Source organism: Acanthisitta chloris, unplaced genomic scaffold (genome assembly GCF_000695815.1).
Source record: "Acanthisitta chloris isolate BGI_N310 unplaced genomic scaffold, ASM69581v1 scaffold1505, whole genome shotgun sequence".
Classification (NCBI taxonomy): domain Eukaryota; kingdom Metazoa; phylum Chordata; class Aves; order Passeriformes; family Acanthisittidae; genus Acanthisitta; species Acanthisitta chloris.
The window spans coordinates 98,829-117,306 of NW_008675307.1; the positions used below are offsets into that span (position 1 = coordinate 98,829).

General features: G+C 43.4%; 1 protein-coding gene across 1 annotated transcript in view; it reads left to right on the forward strand.

The window, feature by feature from the left end:
- DSCAM (Down syndrome cell adhesion molecule) overlaps nt 1–7,527 on the forward strand; it is a gene marked incomplete at its 5' end in the record, with an annotated part of 102,804 nt that extends 95,277 nt beyond the window's left edge. The window contains one exon of the mRNA XM_009075693.1: nt 6,651–7,527. Within this exon, the coding sequence (XP_009073941.1) occupies nt 6,651–6,991 (341 nt within the window). The remainder of the gene's footprint in view (nt 1–6,650) is intronic.
- Nucleotides 7,528–18,478: the final 10,951 nt, after the last annotated feature.

Here is an 18,478-nt window from a genome sequence, read left to right on the forward strand (position 1 = left end):
GCTCCTAAAACTGTAATTTAAGGCAGTGCTCAGCCCTTTTGCCTTTTATTCTGGATCTTCACCTTAGAGGATTATTAAATCCAGTCTTTTTCTTGAAAAAGTGGGCTCAGAAGGAGTCTGTGAGCTCCTGAATTTGCTAATAATGGTGTGCTCCTGCTGACTGAGAGTGAGCTGAGGTTCCCATTCATTTGCCCAGTCAGTAATTTGCATGTGGAAATTCCATCTCTGATTCCATTGCTGGTCAATATTGGCTCTAGAGAGTGGAGCCCTGTTCTTCAAAGCATCCTTTAGAGGGTTCAGTTATGGCATTTTGTAGCCAACAGCTACAAGAAAATAATAATCAACAAACATACCAGCATTGGGAAGGAAGTTCCACACTGAGATCCTGAGAGCTCTGTCAGCCAAGCAAAGAGGTTCAGGACTGATCCTCTTTACCTCCACTGCTTATCTGAGCAGGACACAGGATCAAGGTAACCAAATAATTGGCTTTATTGCTCATGAAGTGTATTTATAGCCAGCGTGGCCATGTGCTGTGAGCCCTGCAGGTGTGACTCTTGGCCTGTTGGTGTGGGAAGGATTGGAGCACGGTGTGGAATGTGCCGTGGGTCCAGTGCAGGATACACAGACAGAAGATGAACAGAGAGGCAGCACCAGCAGGTTTCAAACACTGACAGCAGCAGTTGTAAGAAATGTTATTGCTGCTATCAGCCTGGCTGCAGATCAAACTGCTGCTGTCTAAGAAAGCTTTGCCTGCTAACTTTTAATGGTGTGTCAGGTTTTGATGTGACAAAGGCCTCTGAACATCACCTATGCTCTTCTTTTCATCAAACCTCTCACCTCAGCCTTGCAAACTCTTCTCCCTTTCCTTGTTCCTAATATAAGCTTTACTTATAGGCAGTCTTTGTCCTGAACAGCAGCCTGTAAGCATCAGCAAAGGCTTCACTGGTTTATTTACTGTGTGAGCAAGCTGGAAAACCCCACTACATTTTTTTAATCAGCACAAATCTAAGCTTAAAGCTATGTCAGCAACTCTGTCTCCTTTGCTTCCTTGCAAAGGGAAACACAATATCCCATCAGTGCTTCCACTTCCAAACTCAGGACAAGCCAAGAGATGCCCAACATAGTGTCACTCCATCTTCACAGCACTGCACAGTGTCATACTTGGGTCCCAAATCAGCACAACTACATCAGCACCTCATTTGTGCTAGCAGAGCTGTAGGGATCCATTTCTGGATTGATTTCTGATTCCATGTTGTCACAGAGCCATAGAACCATGGAATGTTAAGGGGTTGGAATGGATTTACAGATCATCTAGTCCCAGTCCTCCCTGCCCTGGGCAGGGATACCTCCCACTAGACCAAGTTGCTCAAGGCTTTATCATGCCAGAGAGATCTTTAAGAGCTTTTTTTATTAACCACTCCCCTATTGAAGTAAGATGTGTGACTGCCCTATTCAACAAGTCTTATCCTTACCTTTGTTAAATAAAACATTCTGTCATAGTCCCCAGCCCTGCTTTACAAAACTTTCTAAAATAATCCTTCAAACAGCATGGAAATTCCTTCACATGGCAACCAAAACTTGGAATCCATCAGGCAGTCAGCAGCAAAGGTATCTGTGTTGTGAAGACAAATTGCTTTTGCTTTAGTGGAGGTTATGATTCATCAGCAAATGCATAGAGTTATCATGTAAAAACTTGGTAAGAGCATCCTTTTTTTGCTATCTGTGATGATCTTTTTATTGAAAATAGCACAAACCCTTAGAATTATTTTTTTCTGGAGCAGCTGAAAGCAAAAATACATGCAAGCTCTCTGGCATTTGAAAGAGGAATGAGGTAAATCTTTGGGGAGAAAGGAATGAATCTCAGCCTGGTTTAGCTCTGCAGACAAGACAGCTAACTTGAATAAAATCCAAGAAAAGTTGAGCAGTGATATTTTTCCCTCCATGTAGCTTGTCAAATTCATCCCAACCCTTCCCATACCTGAAGCTGACCTCTAGAAAATGGCTAAAAATATCTATTGTTTCTGCAAAGCTTTTTGTATCAGCTTAGTTGTACTGAAGTAAGGGATAAATAATTTTTCCCAGTGCTGCATTAACTCAGAAAATAGTCCTTTTTGGGTAGAATGTTTATGGTAAATATCATAGTAAGTGATTTTTCGAATGTGTTGTTTATGGTAAATATCACAGTAAGTAATTTTTAGCATTTGTTTACAAACATTTATTGGAGCTAACAATTTCTTAAATGTACCAGCCTAAATAATTCATTACAGTGTTGGTCACTCAGAAAAAAAAATAGACTGAGGTAGTTCTGGCTTCAATTGCTGCATTCAGATTTGATTGGATGTTTACTATTTGTGTACAAACTCAATGCCCTAATACAGCAAATTTCCCTTCTTTAAAAAATGGCAGAATTACAGCAAGGTTGGGGTTAGAAGGGAGATCAGCCAGTCCAAACCCCTTTTAGGAAAATGCATCAGAAAACTATAGTTTTAGAATGCCTTTTGTACTAATTAAGCCAAAATGCATGAATTATTAAACATGCTCATTTGCAGTGCTCATGCACTTGAAAGGTTTGCTTTCATTGCTAATAAGGCACACACACAGCTGAAAAGAGGTAATTAGAGCATCAAAGGCAATGAACCATCCTGAAACTTCATAATGCTTTGCCTGAAAAAAAAATCATTCAGCTGAATAGCAAGAAACCCAAAAAAATGCCTATACTGTTGTGTCCAGAGGATAAGAACCAAAGTCTTTCCAAGTAACTCCATAGATACAGCAAGAAGCTTTTATTCGCTCAAAAATACCTTCAGAATTGATGTAGGAATGGCAAAAGTGAACCCCTGCGGTTATATTTCAAAGACTGTGTTTTCAAGTCAGAAACCCATTAGTTCTTATAAATCAAAGACTCTTTTTCATCCTGTGAGACCATTTCAACCCTAGCACAGAAGAAAAAGTTCCATTCTGAAAATTTTTCTTTTCCGATAATTTTAATAATCTAGCTTTTTTTTTTTTTTTTTTTATAAGCAATTGCAGGGAAAGATGCTTCTTGCAGATAAGAAGGAGCACTGGCACTTTTTATGATAGGAAAATGTGTACATCATATCAAATAATGAGGGCTCTGTGTAAGCCATGTCAGAGATTGTGCTTTGAGTATCCAGCTTTGGAGAGCAAGTTACACTCTGTGGTTTCTCATTACTGCAATCCTGTTGGAACTTTGCCCCCAGACATTTAGAAAATTACAGTAAAACGACTGCATATTGTTTACACAGATTATTGACTGTGCTTTCTTATGTAGATTTTAAGGGGAGGGGAAAGGGCTTTTCTACATAGCCTGAAGCTCTTAAATACACATGAGAAATGTCTAGACAGCAGCTTGCAAACCAACCTCCATCTCTGTAAGGTTCAATGCTCATCTCTTTTATAGTCCTCTCAGTTGATCTCAAGGAGTAGCGATGTGTTGAGGCACAGAAACAGCTCCCCGAGGTATCTGTGGGGAGCTGCCAATGAGCTGTGCTCTGACTTCTGCTCTGCACCAGCTCCTTCCTGGAAAGTCAACCGTAAAGCAAAAGATGCAGTGGAAAGAGGGAATGAGTGTAAAAGGACCTGACTGGTCTCAACGAAGCTGTGGATGTTGTGCTGCCTGGCAGAAGCCCATGACAGCCAGTGTTGAGGTGACAGACACCTTTGGGAGAAGGCCTATTGTTGTGGAAAATAGAATCACAAAATGGTTTGGGTTGGAAGGGACACTAAAGGTCATCTAGTTCCAACCCCTGCCCTGGGCAGGGACACCTCCCACCAGCCCAGGCTGCTCCAAGCCCCATCCAACCTGGCCTGGAACACTCCCAGGGATGGAGCAGCCCCAAGTGCTCTGGTCAACCTGTGCCAGTGTCTCAGCACCTCACAGGGAAGAATTTCTTCCGAATATCCAATCTAAACCTACTTTCTTTCAGCTTAAAGCCATTCCCCTTGTGCTATTTCTACATGCCCTTGTGAAAAGTCCTTCTCTAGCTCTTTTGTAGCCCCTTTAGGTACCAGAAGGCTGTTCTGAGGTCTCCCCAGAGCCTTCTCTAGGCTGAACAATCTCAACTCTCCTGTTTCCATAGCAGAGGTGCTCCAGCCCTGAGTTCAAAGCAGAAAATTAGTCCTCCTCTCCTGGAGCTGGGGGACCTCTATTTTGTGTAGAGGGCAACCATGGGAGCACAAGAGAAACCCTCTTTTCTCCCCCCCAGCAGTGTCTAAGCATCCTGCCAAGAGGGAAGGGATTACTTTGGTTGTAGTTAGTCAAAATGTTTCCACGCCTTCTCTTGGCATCTTTACTGCCCACCTTGGCTGGGGCCCTGACAGTGATAACCACACCTGAGGCAGCCAAACCAAGGCACTCACCACCCTCATTAGTGGGCAGAGACAGGTATGTGGGGGCAGCATCACTCACTCCTACACTCCTGTCTCTCTCTCCCACTGGGGAGGAGAAGGTAGCAAAAGGGCTCCTTATTTAGGCTGCAGTGATGCAGCACATGATACTGCCACAGGGTGATATAAGCATTACCCATCCAGGCTGTCTCCTCCCTGCAGCACATGGGGGATGGGTCCTTGGAGCAAACCTCACAACTGCATTTTGGAAAGGTCCAAAAGAGGACCCAAAGGAACTGAGGAGCAGCATAAGTGAGCAGGGGATGGGGGTCTGAGTGACAACAGGGCAGGGAAGGTGTTGGGCAGTACAGACCTACCCTTGGGCAGCTCAGATCAGTGTCTGTGGCTGAGTGGAGTGAGTTGGTGCCTTCCTGCACCTGTCAGGTCATAGGTCATATTCTGATGGACTTCACCCCAGCAGCAGGTACATTGCTGTCTCAGCTGAAATAGGTCCCATATGCAAAATGTGTTTGGCATGAAAGGTACTGCAGGGGAATAAAGTAAACATATAAAACCAATTAAAGTTAACCCAATTCATTTTTCAAGTGGCAATCAGTGTGATTATATGCACAAACCCCCTCTCTCCAACCTTACATAAATGTTGCCATGGTTCATGTCAGCCTAATCTTGAGATACTCACATCTTACTCCATGGGGGTTAAGTACTGTGTGCCATGTGTCTGTGCTGGAGATGTAGCTAGAATAAAACATATGGTGTCAGACAGTGCCTGGGGGATTTCTATAGGAATAAACACTGATTCTGTTCAAATGTAACTTCTCAGCAATTCTCTGTCTGTGACTTAAAATTATGGGTAGAGCAGATGCTGTTAGTCTTTTAGGTAAAACTTGCAGTGACTTGACTTATGTGAGAAAGCAAAGGACATGTTTTATTTTAGGTCATTAGACAGCTTTTAGCTGGGTTAAGAAAAAAGTAATTGTTACTCACTGTTTTATTATGAAGAAGTGTTTTCCTGGTCTATTGTTTATGCCACTGGCACAGGTCAGTCTTAATTTCTTCTGCTGTAAAGAGCTCATGGAGGCACAGGTGGTGTAGTGCCAAGAGTCTCCTACTTTATACATTCAGGATGCAACCCATCTGTAGATGAGACTATGGTTTTGGTATCAGCCATAAAAAAGGAAGCTACATAGCTGCAGAGGTCTGTAAAGAAGGGGAAATACTGTTCTTGAATGCTCCTGTAACTCTGCTTTTTTTCTTTCATATGTATGTGAGGTTACACCATCAAATATTTTTAGAAAGGAATGTCATTATGTGCCTGGTTGCCTCTCATTTCCTTGAAGGAACATTATGAATGCCTAGCGGGCCCAGGAATAGGAGGAAATAATGAGTAAGAGGTTTTCTTGACAATAGAGAACAGAAGGGAGGGTTGATGCAAGGGTTGGGTGCAGCTCCAGTGCATTTTGCTACCACAAAACCAGCAGCATATTGGTAGTCACAGAAGTAAAAGTCATTGGTGATGTAAACCCAATGATGATGGTTGGCAGTTAAATATTGTTGTACTGGGACAAGGATGTTTCCATTTTATTCAGCAATCTCTTTAGACTGTAGCCTTAATGCTCTCGCATCCATTTTTAAATAGCTTGGTTATTCTAGTCTAGATTGGGGATAATTAATTGGAATTGTAAAGGTTTCCATTTCAAATGGAAAATATTGGAAGTCTATCAAGAACTTTCGACAAATGCAAACCAAGACCTTTTCTTTTAGGATTTTGATAAACAGTTCCTGTTTATCTTCGTCATGCTGTGAGTGGATGTAAAACACATCACACTCCTCATTGTTTCATATTATGATAAGTGGTTAGAATGGATCTTACAGATCATCTAGTCCCAACCCCTTCCCGGGGCAGGGACACCTCCCACCAGAGCAGGTTGCTCAAGGCTCATCCAACCTGGCTGTGAACACTGCCAGGGCTGGGGCAGCTGCAGCCTCCCTGGGCAACCTGGGCCAGTGTCTCACCACCCTCAAAAATATTGTGGTCATTCTATTGTGAAAACAAATAGTAATACTGAATTCTTACAGATCTGCCCAAAAGGAGTTTGTTGATCCATGATTCTGTATGATCAGAGCCTAGCAAATGGCTAACAAACAACATATCAATTAAAAATGCTGCAGTTGGATTGATCACAGTTGGCCAAACCCAACAGTTGGACTCCCCTGGTAGGAAGTGAACAAAATGTAGCACATGACCAGAAATAAGGACTTGTTTTTCACTTTTGCCTCCCCAGGTGATCTCATGCATTTGCCGCCCTACCTTAGGATGGACTTTTTATTGAACCGTGGCGTGCAGGGCACGAGCAGAGACCTGGGTTTGGGGCAAGCCTGCTTGGAGCCACAGAAAAGCCGAACCTTGAAGCGTCCCACCGTCCTGGAGCCGATCCCCATGGAGACATCCTCCACCAGAGAAGTACAGTCATGGCAACCTGGTGCTGTGGCAACGTTACCTCAGCGAGAAGGAGCTGAGCTAGGACAGGCAGCAAAAATGAGCAGCTCCCAAGAATCCCTGCTGGACTCCCGGGGCCACTTGAAAGGAAACAATCCCTACGCAAAATCTTACACCCTGGTATAACAAAAAGAGCATGGCTGGACAGTGGCTGTAAATATTTACACTGAAAACAAAAAACAAAAACAAATCCAATGAAAGCTACCTTTTTTTTATTGAATTCCAATATTTATAATTAAAGAAGAAGATTGCCAAAATATTTGACAAAAAAAATAATAATATGAACGACAGACAGTGCAAAGACTCTCTTGCTTTTTTTCTGTCTGAGTGTGAGCTTCATCTGACTGGACATCTGAATTTTTGGGTAAAAGAGTCCAGTTTTCTGATCTTCACAAGCGTTTGTGTTTTTACTGATTTTCTACGAAGTGCATGGAGACTTAACTCGAACATTTTAACTGGAAGTTCCATCAGACAAGATTTAAAAGGGAAAAAAAAAAGCAAAAAAAAAAAAAAAAATCACCCTCTTTGTGAATTCAACAGGAACATTGATTTGGAGAAAGAAAAAGTCTTTTGTCATGTTTGCACTTTTTTTTTTAATTAGAAAATGGGTCCTTGATTGTTCTTTTTTTTTGTTGTTAATTAGGATGAGTGATGTCAGTGGAGTGAGGAGATTGATTTGGGGTTTTTTTTAATATTAATTTAATGAGACACTCTTTGCATTTTGTCTATGCGAAATAAAAGGGTCTTCTGCCTTTATTTGTGATGTTTGCTTCCATCACCTTCTGCTGTGCTTGGTTTTTGCCTAGGTGTAATAACCATGTCAGTGCTGTTCTCTGAGCATCTTCTTGTGCCATGGGCAGAAAAGGAATGCAGGGATCAAACCTTTGGGAAAAAAAATTGGGGTTCACTTAGCCACAACTCCTTTTGCTACAATGGGGCAGAGAACCAGAAAGGTGAAAATCCCAAATGCTCTGAACCAAATCCACCCAAGACTCTCAGTTTTGACACCAGGAGGTTTTAATTCAGCTTCAGCATTTTTTTTGGATCAGAAGAAATGTGTTGTTGCTTTACTTACTCCTTAGGAATGGATCTTTAGTCCATTTAGGAGCAGCTCTGACAGAAATTAGTTGCTTACATAAGCACTGGGGGGAGAAAAAAACCCAGCTTTTCCCATAATAGGAAAAAAGGGAGGAAGAAGTTATTCCGGGTCTAACGTGTCTTGCTTTAGAGGGAAAGATCTTGTTACGTGGGAGCTGTCAGCTCATATTACTTCGTTGCATCTTTTGATTCTGTTAGAAGTGATATTGCTTGTTTTATACAAAGCATAAATGATTGAATGCTACAGTCAGTGGGTTTAACACAACAGCAGTTGAGCCACCTTGCTAAGTGCCTCCCTGTGTGTCTTCTGGCTGCCTTGGTGTGCCCTGACCAAGAGAACATGGTGCAGAGCATCCCAGATTAGTACAAACACGCTGTTCAGTGCTGGCTGGAAATATCAGCTGGGCTCAGAACACTTGGGCAGGCTGAGAACCTCCCATGATTTCCCTTGCTGGTGATGGTGTGGGCACTGCCAATGCAAACATTTCTGCCCCATGCTCAATTCGAGTTGTTTTCAAATAGAAAAGTGCAGTAATGTATAATTGTTTCGTTGCTATCATTAATGCAATTATGCTGTTGTAGGGGCACTAAGTGAGCAAAGTACTTAAGTGTCTTGAAATGAATCAAGTTGCACTTGCACCCTTAGCTCTGCCAAGCCCAAATGCTAAAGTTCTGGGAAGTCTGACAGAAGACAAATGAAGACATCCTCGAGGTATGTACTTCTTATACACCTACAGGGAAGTGCTGAGATGTCACTCAGATAAAGAACCATTTCCTATCTACTCTGTCTATTTGACAAATATGGTCATAAAATATATTAACGTAAAAAAGACACCACAAGAAAATAACCACAAAAAAACCCAGACCAACCCCAACAAAAAAACCAACACCCAACATTTTGCCTTCATAAAATAAATTGAAAATAAAAAATTAAGAATTACCTATGAAGTATTTTCAAACAATGGAAAAACTGTGTTAGTGCTATGGTTTAGTTAACAAGGTGGTGTTTGGTCAAAAGTTGAACTAGATGATCTTGGAGCTCTTTCCCAACTTTAATGATTCTATGAGGAAAAAAGATTAAGTTATTCATTTGCTTTGGTTTGTTGTGTTGGGTTTTATTTCCATAGAGAAAAATGTTGTTAATAAGAACTTAACTTAAACATGCAGAAAGAAATTTCTTTTACTATGTGCCATTGAAAAACTCCACAGAAAATAAAACTTTTATAGAAGATTTCATTTTGTGACAATTCAGCTCTTTTTGATTCCCTCAAAAGTCTTTCTGGTGTGCTCAGCTTGAGCTGGATGGGGCATTAGTACTGCATGTACTAATTGATTTTCTCAGTAACATTCGGGACTTTTGAGCCTCAGGACAATTTTATATTCCATATTCCAAGCCTCCTTCTTGTCCTGTATAAAAAGGTGAAAAGCTTTTGGGCAAAATCAAGGCTTGATGCATTTGTTCCTGTGGCTCTTGGCTGCCCTCAAGCACAGGAGTGCTGAGCCCTGTGGCTCCCCACCAAAACTTGCCTGCAGTCAAGAATGAGCCTACAGGCAAGAATGAGCGTGAGATAGATACAGGGAGGAAATATTCACAATTCAAACTCCTGGTGACTGCTGATAGTGGAAATATTCCAATATCTTCCTACATCTACATTTGGCTGACGATCTGGAAAGTGCCAACCGTCCTTGACTTAATGAGACTTCCTTCTCATCTGTATTCAATATGCCTGGCAATATCCATCCTCCTTATCAAGTGAGGACGCCTTTGGGGGCCCCATATTCAAAGAAATTCATTGCAAGTCTCCTGCTGGTTGAAATCAGAGTGGAACCAGGCTGCTGCTTCACACACAGAGGCTCAGACCTGCAGGGTGCCTGGCTCCATGCCCTGCATCCAGCCAGCTCCTCTACACAGAACTGTAAACATGTGCACAGTCCCCTTGGCTTGGGGGTTTTACTGCCTTTTAATCTTCCAAACAGCACTGGAGCAGCAGAGCTAGACAGACATGTACCAGGAACTTTAAGGAAGTGCCTGTCCTGCTCCCATATAGTCACAGTTTGGAGGTAGAAGCAATCTCTTTTCTCAGATCAATGCAGCTGAGAGCAGACAAGTTCCTGCAGGATGCACTGGTCTGCAGGACCAAGATGACAGAAAATGTGCTGCTGTGTGTCTACCAGCACCATTTTAAACACTGTTCTGTAAGAGAACCATCAAAACTCATGGTTCCTGTATGCCTTCATCCCAACATGTGATAGACTTAGAATCACAGAATCATTTAGGTTGGAAAAGACCTCTAAGGTGTTTGAGTCCAAGCTCTGAACAAACATCACCTTGTCAACTAGACTAGAGCATTAAGTGCCGTGTCCAGTCGTTTCTTGAACACCTCCAGGGATGGTGACTCCACCACCTCCCTGGGCAGCTCCTTCCAACACTTAACAAACCTTTCAGTGAAGAAATTCCCAACCTGAACCTCCCCTGGCTCAGCTTGAGGCCATTTCCTCTCATCCTGTAACTAGTTTTCTGGGAGAAGAAGCCAACCCCCAACTTGCTACAACCTCTTTCAGGGGATTGTAGAGAGCAATAAGGTCTCCCCTGAGCTAATTTTCTCTAGGCTGAGCACCCCGAGCTCCCTCAGTTGCTCCTCATATGACTTATTCTCTAGACCCTTCCCCAGCTCCATGCCCTTCTCTGGACATGCTCCAGCACCTCAGTGTCTCTTGCAGTAAAGGACCCAGAACTGGACACAGCACTGGAGGTGCCTCACCAGTGCCCAGTACAGAGGGACAATCACTCCCCTAGTCCTCTTGCCCACGCTATTTTTGATACAGGCCAGGATGCCACTGGCCCTCTTGGCCATCTGGGCACACTGCTGGACACACTACGTCACCCATTGCCCCAAATGCCTTCTTGGAAAATATTCACCGAAGTGAAAACAACAGTTGGCATCTGCATGAGATCTGAAAAGAAAAGCCCTGAAGTACTGGAACATCAAGGTATCAGTGTGAGTACATCTTGCACAAAACTGCAACTCCATCTTAGTCCTGAGGGTGATAAAAGACTCTACTTCAAAAGATGAATTTAAGAGCTAAAATTCTTGTCTTCTGTCTACTAAAACGCATTCCTCCTCAGAGAGACTCAGCCTTGTCACGTTATACTTTTCCTCAAACCTCAGCCTCAGCTAACCCTTTAATGATTCACAGATAGTAATTAACTCTCCCTTTTTGAGTCAAATGAGTTAGCAACTCCCTCACTCCTGTCTTTTCTAAGAACCTTTTTATCCTTTATTCCTTTACTGCTTCACTTAAATTGTCTGATTAACACAATTATGTTAAACTCAATGCAGCTTTTCCCTCTCCTTGTTTTTAGGCTGAAGCTTGACTTGCCTATTCAGAACCAAAGAAATTTTCACTGATTAAAAGTTTATCTCTTGTTTGATTGTGTTTGCAACCAGGTGAGCTCCACAGCAACCTTACCATAGCTAAGAGGAGTTGGGAGTTATGAGCATGTGAAGTATTATTTCACCAAATAACAGTGGGAAAACAAAAAAAAAACCAACCCTGGGATGCTATTTGGGATGAAAAGAGTTCAGAGAAGCTTTGTGCAATGAGTTTCCCACTTTCCCAGGCAGCTGGGGGGGATGATACCCATCCCTGGCTTACAGGTGGGAATAGGGCTCTCCTATTCCTTGCATTAAGAATTTTAGATCAAATCTCTTCAGACTTTGACACCTTGCACAGCCACATGTGTGTGAAGAGAGGATTTTGCTTGGTTGGCCTTGGGGTTTATTTTTTTGGGAGGTCTTTTTTAATCCTGAAGATATGAACCACAAAGAGGTGGGATAAGGGGATAAATGGAAAGGCAAAGTCCCCCAACACACCATTTTCCTGAGTAGGCTGAAAAGCTTTCTCAGAGAAGGGAGCTCTGTTCTAAAAGGAAAGAAAGGTAAAATGGAAAAAAAAAAAAAAGCCTTCAGTTTGGACAGCTCGTTCATCGTTTTAGTGCTACTCAGGTTATTTTAGGTCACAGCAGTTGCTTAATGGGCTCTCTTGGTTGACTATGAAGCATTCCAGCAGGGAAAAGAGAGTGCTTTTCACCATTAATTTTCTCTGAGCTTGCCTGAGCCTCCCAAGGGAAACCTCCCCACCTCCCCTGAAAGAAAATGCCTCTGTAGGAAGTGCAGCAGCCCAGCACACACTGCTAACACTGCTGGGGGGTCATGCAGTGCACATCCCTGGGGGGGGGTTTGTACTTTCTGAACTATTCCTCCTTTTTTTTCCACAATGGATGTTATGCTCCTTTTCTTAAGGATTTCAGGGCAGGAAAAAGGCTCTGTAACTATTTTCAGGGTTGACAAGGGCCCTATAAACTTCCCAGCAGGACTTCAGCGTGGGACCAGTTGGTATGGCAGCTCCTCACTCTGCAGCATCCTCCTCCTGGCTCTGCCCTCCAAGGTGAATGATTCTCCCCTTCACAGGCACCTGCTTTTCACCAGATGGTGGGAGAGGGGACAAGTGTCAGGGATGACCCTGAGCACAGAGCTGACTGGACAGAGCCATGGTGAGAGGGAACAGTTTTCCTGCCTGTTGGAGCAATCACCTGAGCATAAAACAAAGACATGTCTCTCTGCAATGTGCTTGTCAGGAAGGAGTCTGCTGCAGGTATTTGTTCTGAAGCTGCTGGACATGCACATAGAATTTCTAGCCAGGAATTTAGTTCTTTTTTTTATTAATGGGAAATAAATACATATGCATGATTACTAAGGGACTGAGTGTGAGAAAAAACTGTTCCTTACCCTTGGAAGAGTAATGTCAAAACCAATTTCTCAGAGTACTGAAACAAAAAATTGCTTTGAGATAAATTGGGGGAGTTAGTGGGTAACTAAGTAAATGAAACTGCCAATTTTAATTGTCTGAGCCTGTCAGAAAGCCCAACCTACCCCCCACAGTTCACACCTTTGGACTCCTGTTTAATTGAAAGTGAGAAAGAGAGGTGTTTCATAAAAGGATTGCACATAATGGTGAGAGAGGAGAGAAATCCACAACACCATGAGAAGGAAAAGTGGAAAACCTGAAGACATACTGTCATTAAGGCAACTCATCAGCAGATCTGTAACATGCACTAATATGATTTTGGAATATTGCCTAAGTTCAGCTAAGCTGCTTCTTTGCACCTTTTCTTTGTACTTAAAATCTTTCCGGTATGTTTTCTTTAAAGGTTCCAGTCCCATTGGGATGTCCAAATTAACCTGATTCAACAGTCTATCTGATAGAGAATGCAATTGTTTCAGTGCTCTGTGTAGCTCAATGGAAGCCTTAGATGGTGTGGAGAGGGAAGGGAGCATTGCAGCTGGGGCTTGGAAGCACTAAGCACAGATGGATACATGTTTTGTGATAAACCTTCCACTGGCTGTTGTTGATCCTGCAGATTTTCCCTGAAGAAAGCACACCAGGTTCACAAATAGCTTGACAATCCTCTTTTTCCATCCCCTCCCAGCTCTCTTCCTTTCTTCCTGTGCTGTTCTCAATTTTCATAGTCTTTCCAAGTTGCAGAAACTCAATGCAGCTACCTCTGGATCCTAAGGAACATCTTCCCTTCACCTCTGCTGGCAGCATTTCTGGCATGCCCTGATCCCTCTCAAGCTGTGGCTCCAATGTTGGTGCAGCCACCACTGCTGTCCCATGCTGAGTTCTTGCACCCTCATGGCATGTGCCCCTTGCTCTGCCAGAAAAGTGGGACCTGGGCCTGACCCAGAGCTGCAGCTCCCAGCACTCCCAGGGGGATCACATCACTCCTGTGCCAAGAGCTCCTGTTACACTGGAGAGGATAAATAGGCTGGTAATATTAGGGATCTCACCTCTGTTTCCAGGTGGGTTCAGGTCTGCTGGAGCCTTTCCACACCACTGTGCTAGTGACTGATGTCCAACTGTCACCTCTGGTCTGTCTGGGCAGAGGCTTGCAGGAAAGCTCATTGGGACTCTTGGATTTAAATAACATTGTACCAGGGATACTTCTGCTCATGAAGAAAAGTGTTAGAGGGCTGTAAGGCTCTGCTCTGTACCAGCTTCTTCACCTCTGTGTAATTGCTCCAACATTAGCAATAGTAAAATGATATGCTTCCATAGGGAAATTTAAATTAAATGTAACTTAAATCAATTTCAACTTTAAAACACTGAGCTGGTACCACCTGTTCTTCCTATAGAACAAATTATATTTAAGCCCCAAGGTCAGCAGCAAAGGGAAAGCTTAATTAAAGTTGATAGCAGACTACATAATCACACCTGAACCTACATACAAATAGATGAAGAAGCACCAGAAGCCGTTTATTTTATTCTGATATCCTTGCCTGGACTCTAATGAGATTTTCCTTTTAAAATTGCAGCAGCTTCAGTTGCATTTCATCTTACACATACAGAAAGGAATGGGTACCTTGGCAAGCTGCTCTCCACCAACTGCAAAAGCTCCTTCATTAGTCTCTGACAGGCTGGGCCATAGCTCTTTGCACTTGTAATTAAATCGTCATCTTTGAAGGTGAACCCTCTCCAGTATTTGTAAGCAGAATCACCTCAGATGGAGGAACCAAAGCAATTGGGAACATAGAATTGATGAGGTGCTGCTAAAAATAACTCTGCAGGTTTCCTGTCACTTCAAAGAGAGCCAAGACAAAACTCTGGAGAGGGAGTGAAGCTAGTTTCAGGGCAGATTTTGTTTGAGGAATACTTGGGATTGAGCCTAAAAATGAGTCGATGTCATCACCTGATGGTGCATGGGTGTCTTGGGATTTAGGCTGCTCTTCACTGGCCTGGAGCAGGAGTGCAGCTGTGGTGGTTTAACCCCAGCCAGCAGCAAGAACCACACAGCTGCTCATCACCAGCAGGATGGGAGAGAGAATCGGAAGGGTAAAAGCCAGAAAAACTCATGGGTTGAGATAAAGACAGTTTAATAGAGAAAGCAAAAGCTGCACACACAAGCAAAGCAAAACAAAGAATTAATTCACTGCTTCCCACAGACAGGAGGTGTTCAGCACCTCCAGGAGAGCAGGGCCCATCACACGTAACGGTTCCTTGGGAAGACAGACGCCATCACTCCAGATGTTCCCCCTTCCTCCTTCTTCCTCCCACCTTATATACTGAGCATGATGTCCTATGGTATGGAATATCCCTTTGGTCAGTTTGGGTCACCTGTCCCAGCTGTGTCTCCTCCCAATCTCCCAGGCACCCCCAACTCCCTTGCCAGAGTGGCAGTCCAGAAAGCAGCAAAACCTTCGGCTCTGTGTGAGCTCTGCTCAGCAACAACAAAAACATCTCTGTATTATCAACTCTGTGCCCTGCACAAATCCTGAACATACCCCCTAACTAGCCACTGCAAAGAAGGTTCACTTCAGCCCAAACCAGCACAGCAGCGTAGATGGTTTTTCAGACCAAACGGGGAGTTGGTGCACTGGGAATGGTGGGACTGCAGGTTATTTCTGGCCAATCTGGCACCACAGAACCATCTGCCACCTGTGCTGTGAGTGGCTGATGTGTGGTTACAGTGTGCAGACCTGTGTGCACATACCCACATACCCTTCGTCAAGCCACCACCACAGCCCTTTCACCACATTGCACCTGGGGAAGGGAGCAGGACAAGATGCTGTAGCATCATGAAGCCACAGCATCAGCTCCTTCCAGTCACATCACTCTCCAGTGTTGGACTTAGCTGTGTGGGGGTGCACAGACAGATCTGAACTTCTCGTGGCCCACCCTTTAGCCAATATTGCCCTATCCAGGAGACAATGTCTCCTAGTTATTTTTATGACTTCATATTTTATTCTTTACTCCTCACAGCAAGAAGTTGAGCTTTTTTAATCTGTTCAGAACAAGATCACAAGTCAGAGACTTTTAGGGACAAAAGCTCAGGGCAAGGTGAAGGGAGTAATTTACACTAAGTAGAACTAGAAGAACCAAAAAAGAACTGGATGAAGTCTGAGTGCTAGAAAGTGCTCTGTATCAACCTTGAAAGTACAGGCAGCCCATGATCCTCCTTTACAGCTGTGAACCACTTTGCAGACACACATGCACACAGCAGGTCCCTGGGAGCTGCATTCAGAGCTGTCCATCCCTTCCTAACACAGCAGAGCAAACAGCAACACCACATCCATTTCCACACGTGGCATATGGAGATGAGCAGTGTTTGTCTCCTCAGGAACACACAGAAAGTTTTATGCCAAAGCTAACAATGTCCTGAATATGTTTGGTCAAAAGATTACTGCTGGTAATTATGGTTACTCTCAATATTTGTTCCAATGCCTGATTGTTAGGGATCTCACTGAAAAAGGCCACTCAGTGGACCCAAATATTTTCCTGACAGTCTCTCATTTTCACTAACATCCAGCATAAAATCATTCTGGTCTACTGCCAGTTCAATCAGTTGGCCCAAGATAAATGAGAGTTATCTGAGTCTGAGACTCTGAGGCAACAAACCATCCACAAAATTCAGCCTGGGCATCTCTTGGCATCCACCTGTTGGTATCCTCTCTTTCCTGGTTTCAGGGCCTAGCAGAGGCTTGTAGGGATTCAGCTTCTAGGTGGGATCTTCTAGAGTCCCTTCCCAGCACCAGGGCAGATCTCCATCCTTTAGGTGACCTTGGCAGCTTCCCTCAATTGCTGGGAAGCAGCCCAAGACACTATCTATAGCCACAACAGCCTGGAATCAGAAAACAAACAATTACATTTATGGTTTTTTGTGAATATTTTTTGTCCATATAAAATAAAGAAAGGCAAATTACAGAATTTCTATTCTCTGCCAAGCTACACATCTCCTTTCTCTGCCCTGGGAGGCAAATGAAAGCATTTCCAACACACACATTATCTAAGAACAGAAAGCAGTTTTGGCCACATGAGATGATTATCACATTGACACGTTTTCTCTGTGCTGCATTGTCTGGAGAACAGAGCAGCCAGGACAAGGCTGGACAAGGACTGAGGCTCAGCAGGCTTGATGAAATTAGCCATTACTGAGCACAGGCTACAAACAACTTGCCTAGAGCTCAGTGAGGGTTCCCAAGCAGCACATTTTTTAGCTGTGTGTACTGGGCCTGAAAAGAGGCTTGAAATTTTACTGTGCAAATTAGCAATTGCTCAACTGACCTGGCAGCTGAACCAGCAGAGCTATCAGCTGGTGCTGACATGTTTGAACTTATCAGAGAGCTCAAGATCCATGGACCTCAGGATAAATCCCACTCCGCGAGGCAACTTCCAAAGACACTAGCAAAAACACAGTTCCTGGAGGAAAATAGCACATTATGTGTATGAGAATGAAACAATTTCCAGCAGATGAGATCTGAAATAGTCTTTCCAGCTCAATAAAGAACATTAGCTTGGATCACATGAGAAAAGAGCAAGTCTTGCCCATTTACCTAGCCATATGTTGACTTGCTTCTTACACACATCCGTATCAGAAACTCATCTCCAAAGTCTCCATAGTCCCAGTGAAATACACACCTAGGTTAGACAGGACAAAATCTATCTTATTTTTAAAGTCCCAAAGACTTTAGTAGGGGTTTCTGATAAGAGAAGCAGGCAGATAAATGTGTAAGGAAGAAAGTATGTAGTTCACCTGGAGAAGAAAAATGGCAGCGACCAAGAGTTAACACCTTGGTAAAATTCAACACAGCTTTAAATTCACCAAGTTTTGCTATGAAAACAAACATGCACAGCTGATGTCTGTGTCTGGGTGATGTTTGCCAATACATCTCCCATCTTTTGCAGTTTTAATCAAAATTGAAAACTTCAGCATGTAGGAACAGTGACAGTGCCAAATGTTATTGTGACCCCGACAGTGACATGATGTAGACTCAAACATAGCAGAACATTAAGGTCAGGTGTCTCTGAGCTTTTCACTTAATCTTATTTGCACTAAAAAGATAGGAGTCGCCCCTTGAATAGAATGCAGCAACATTTCTAGTACTCAGGAGCTGCAGACCTCATTGGGGAAAGCTGCTGGTATAATCTCTTGTTAGCACTTCTACAACATTTATCAGGAGTGTAAGTGAATAACTCAGAAGTCTGAATGCTTTATAGGCCCCTCAGAATGCTGTTATGGAAGAGAAAGCTTCAGGGATCAGATGCTTTCTTCAAGGTCATTCTGTAGACACAAGACTTCAGCCTTCATTGCTTTTCATGAAGGGCTTGATTTTGCTCAGCTGAATTTGGTGGCTGGTTGCCCAAAGTTGTATATCATAGAATCACAGAATTTTTTGAGTTGGAAGAGACCTGAAAGGTCATCTGGTTTCAACCCCCTATCATGGGCAGGGACACTTTCTTCTAGTCCAAGTTGCTCCAAGCCCCATCCAGCTGGCCTTGAACACTTCCAGGGATGAGGTATCCACAGCTTCTCTGGGCAACCTGTGCCTATAGCTGTTTAAAGGATGAGGGAGAAGCTGTGGATGTGTTTTCCTGGACTTCCATAAAGACTTTGTCACTGTCTCCCACTGCATTCTCCTGGGAAATCTGGGTGCTCATGGCTTGGATGGATGCAGT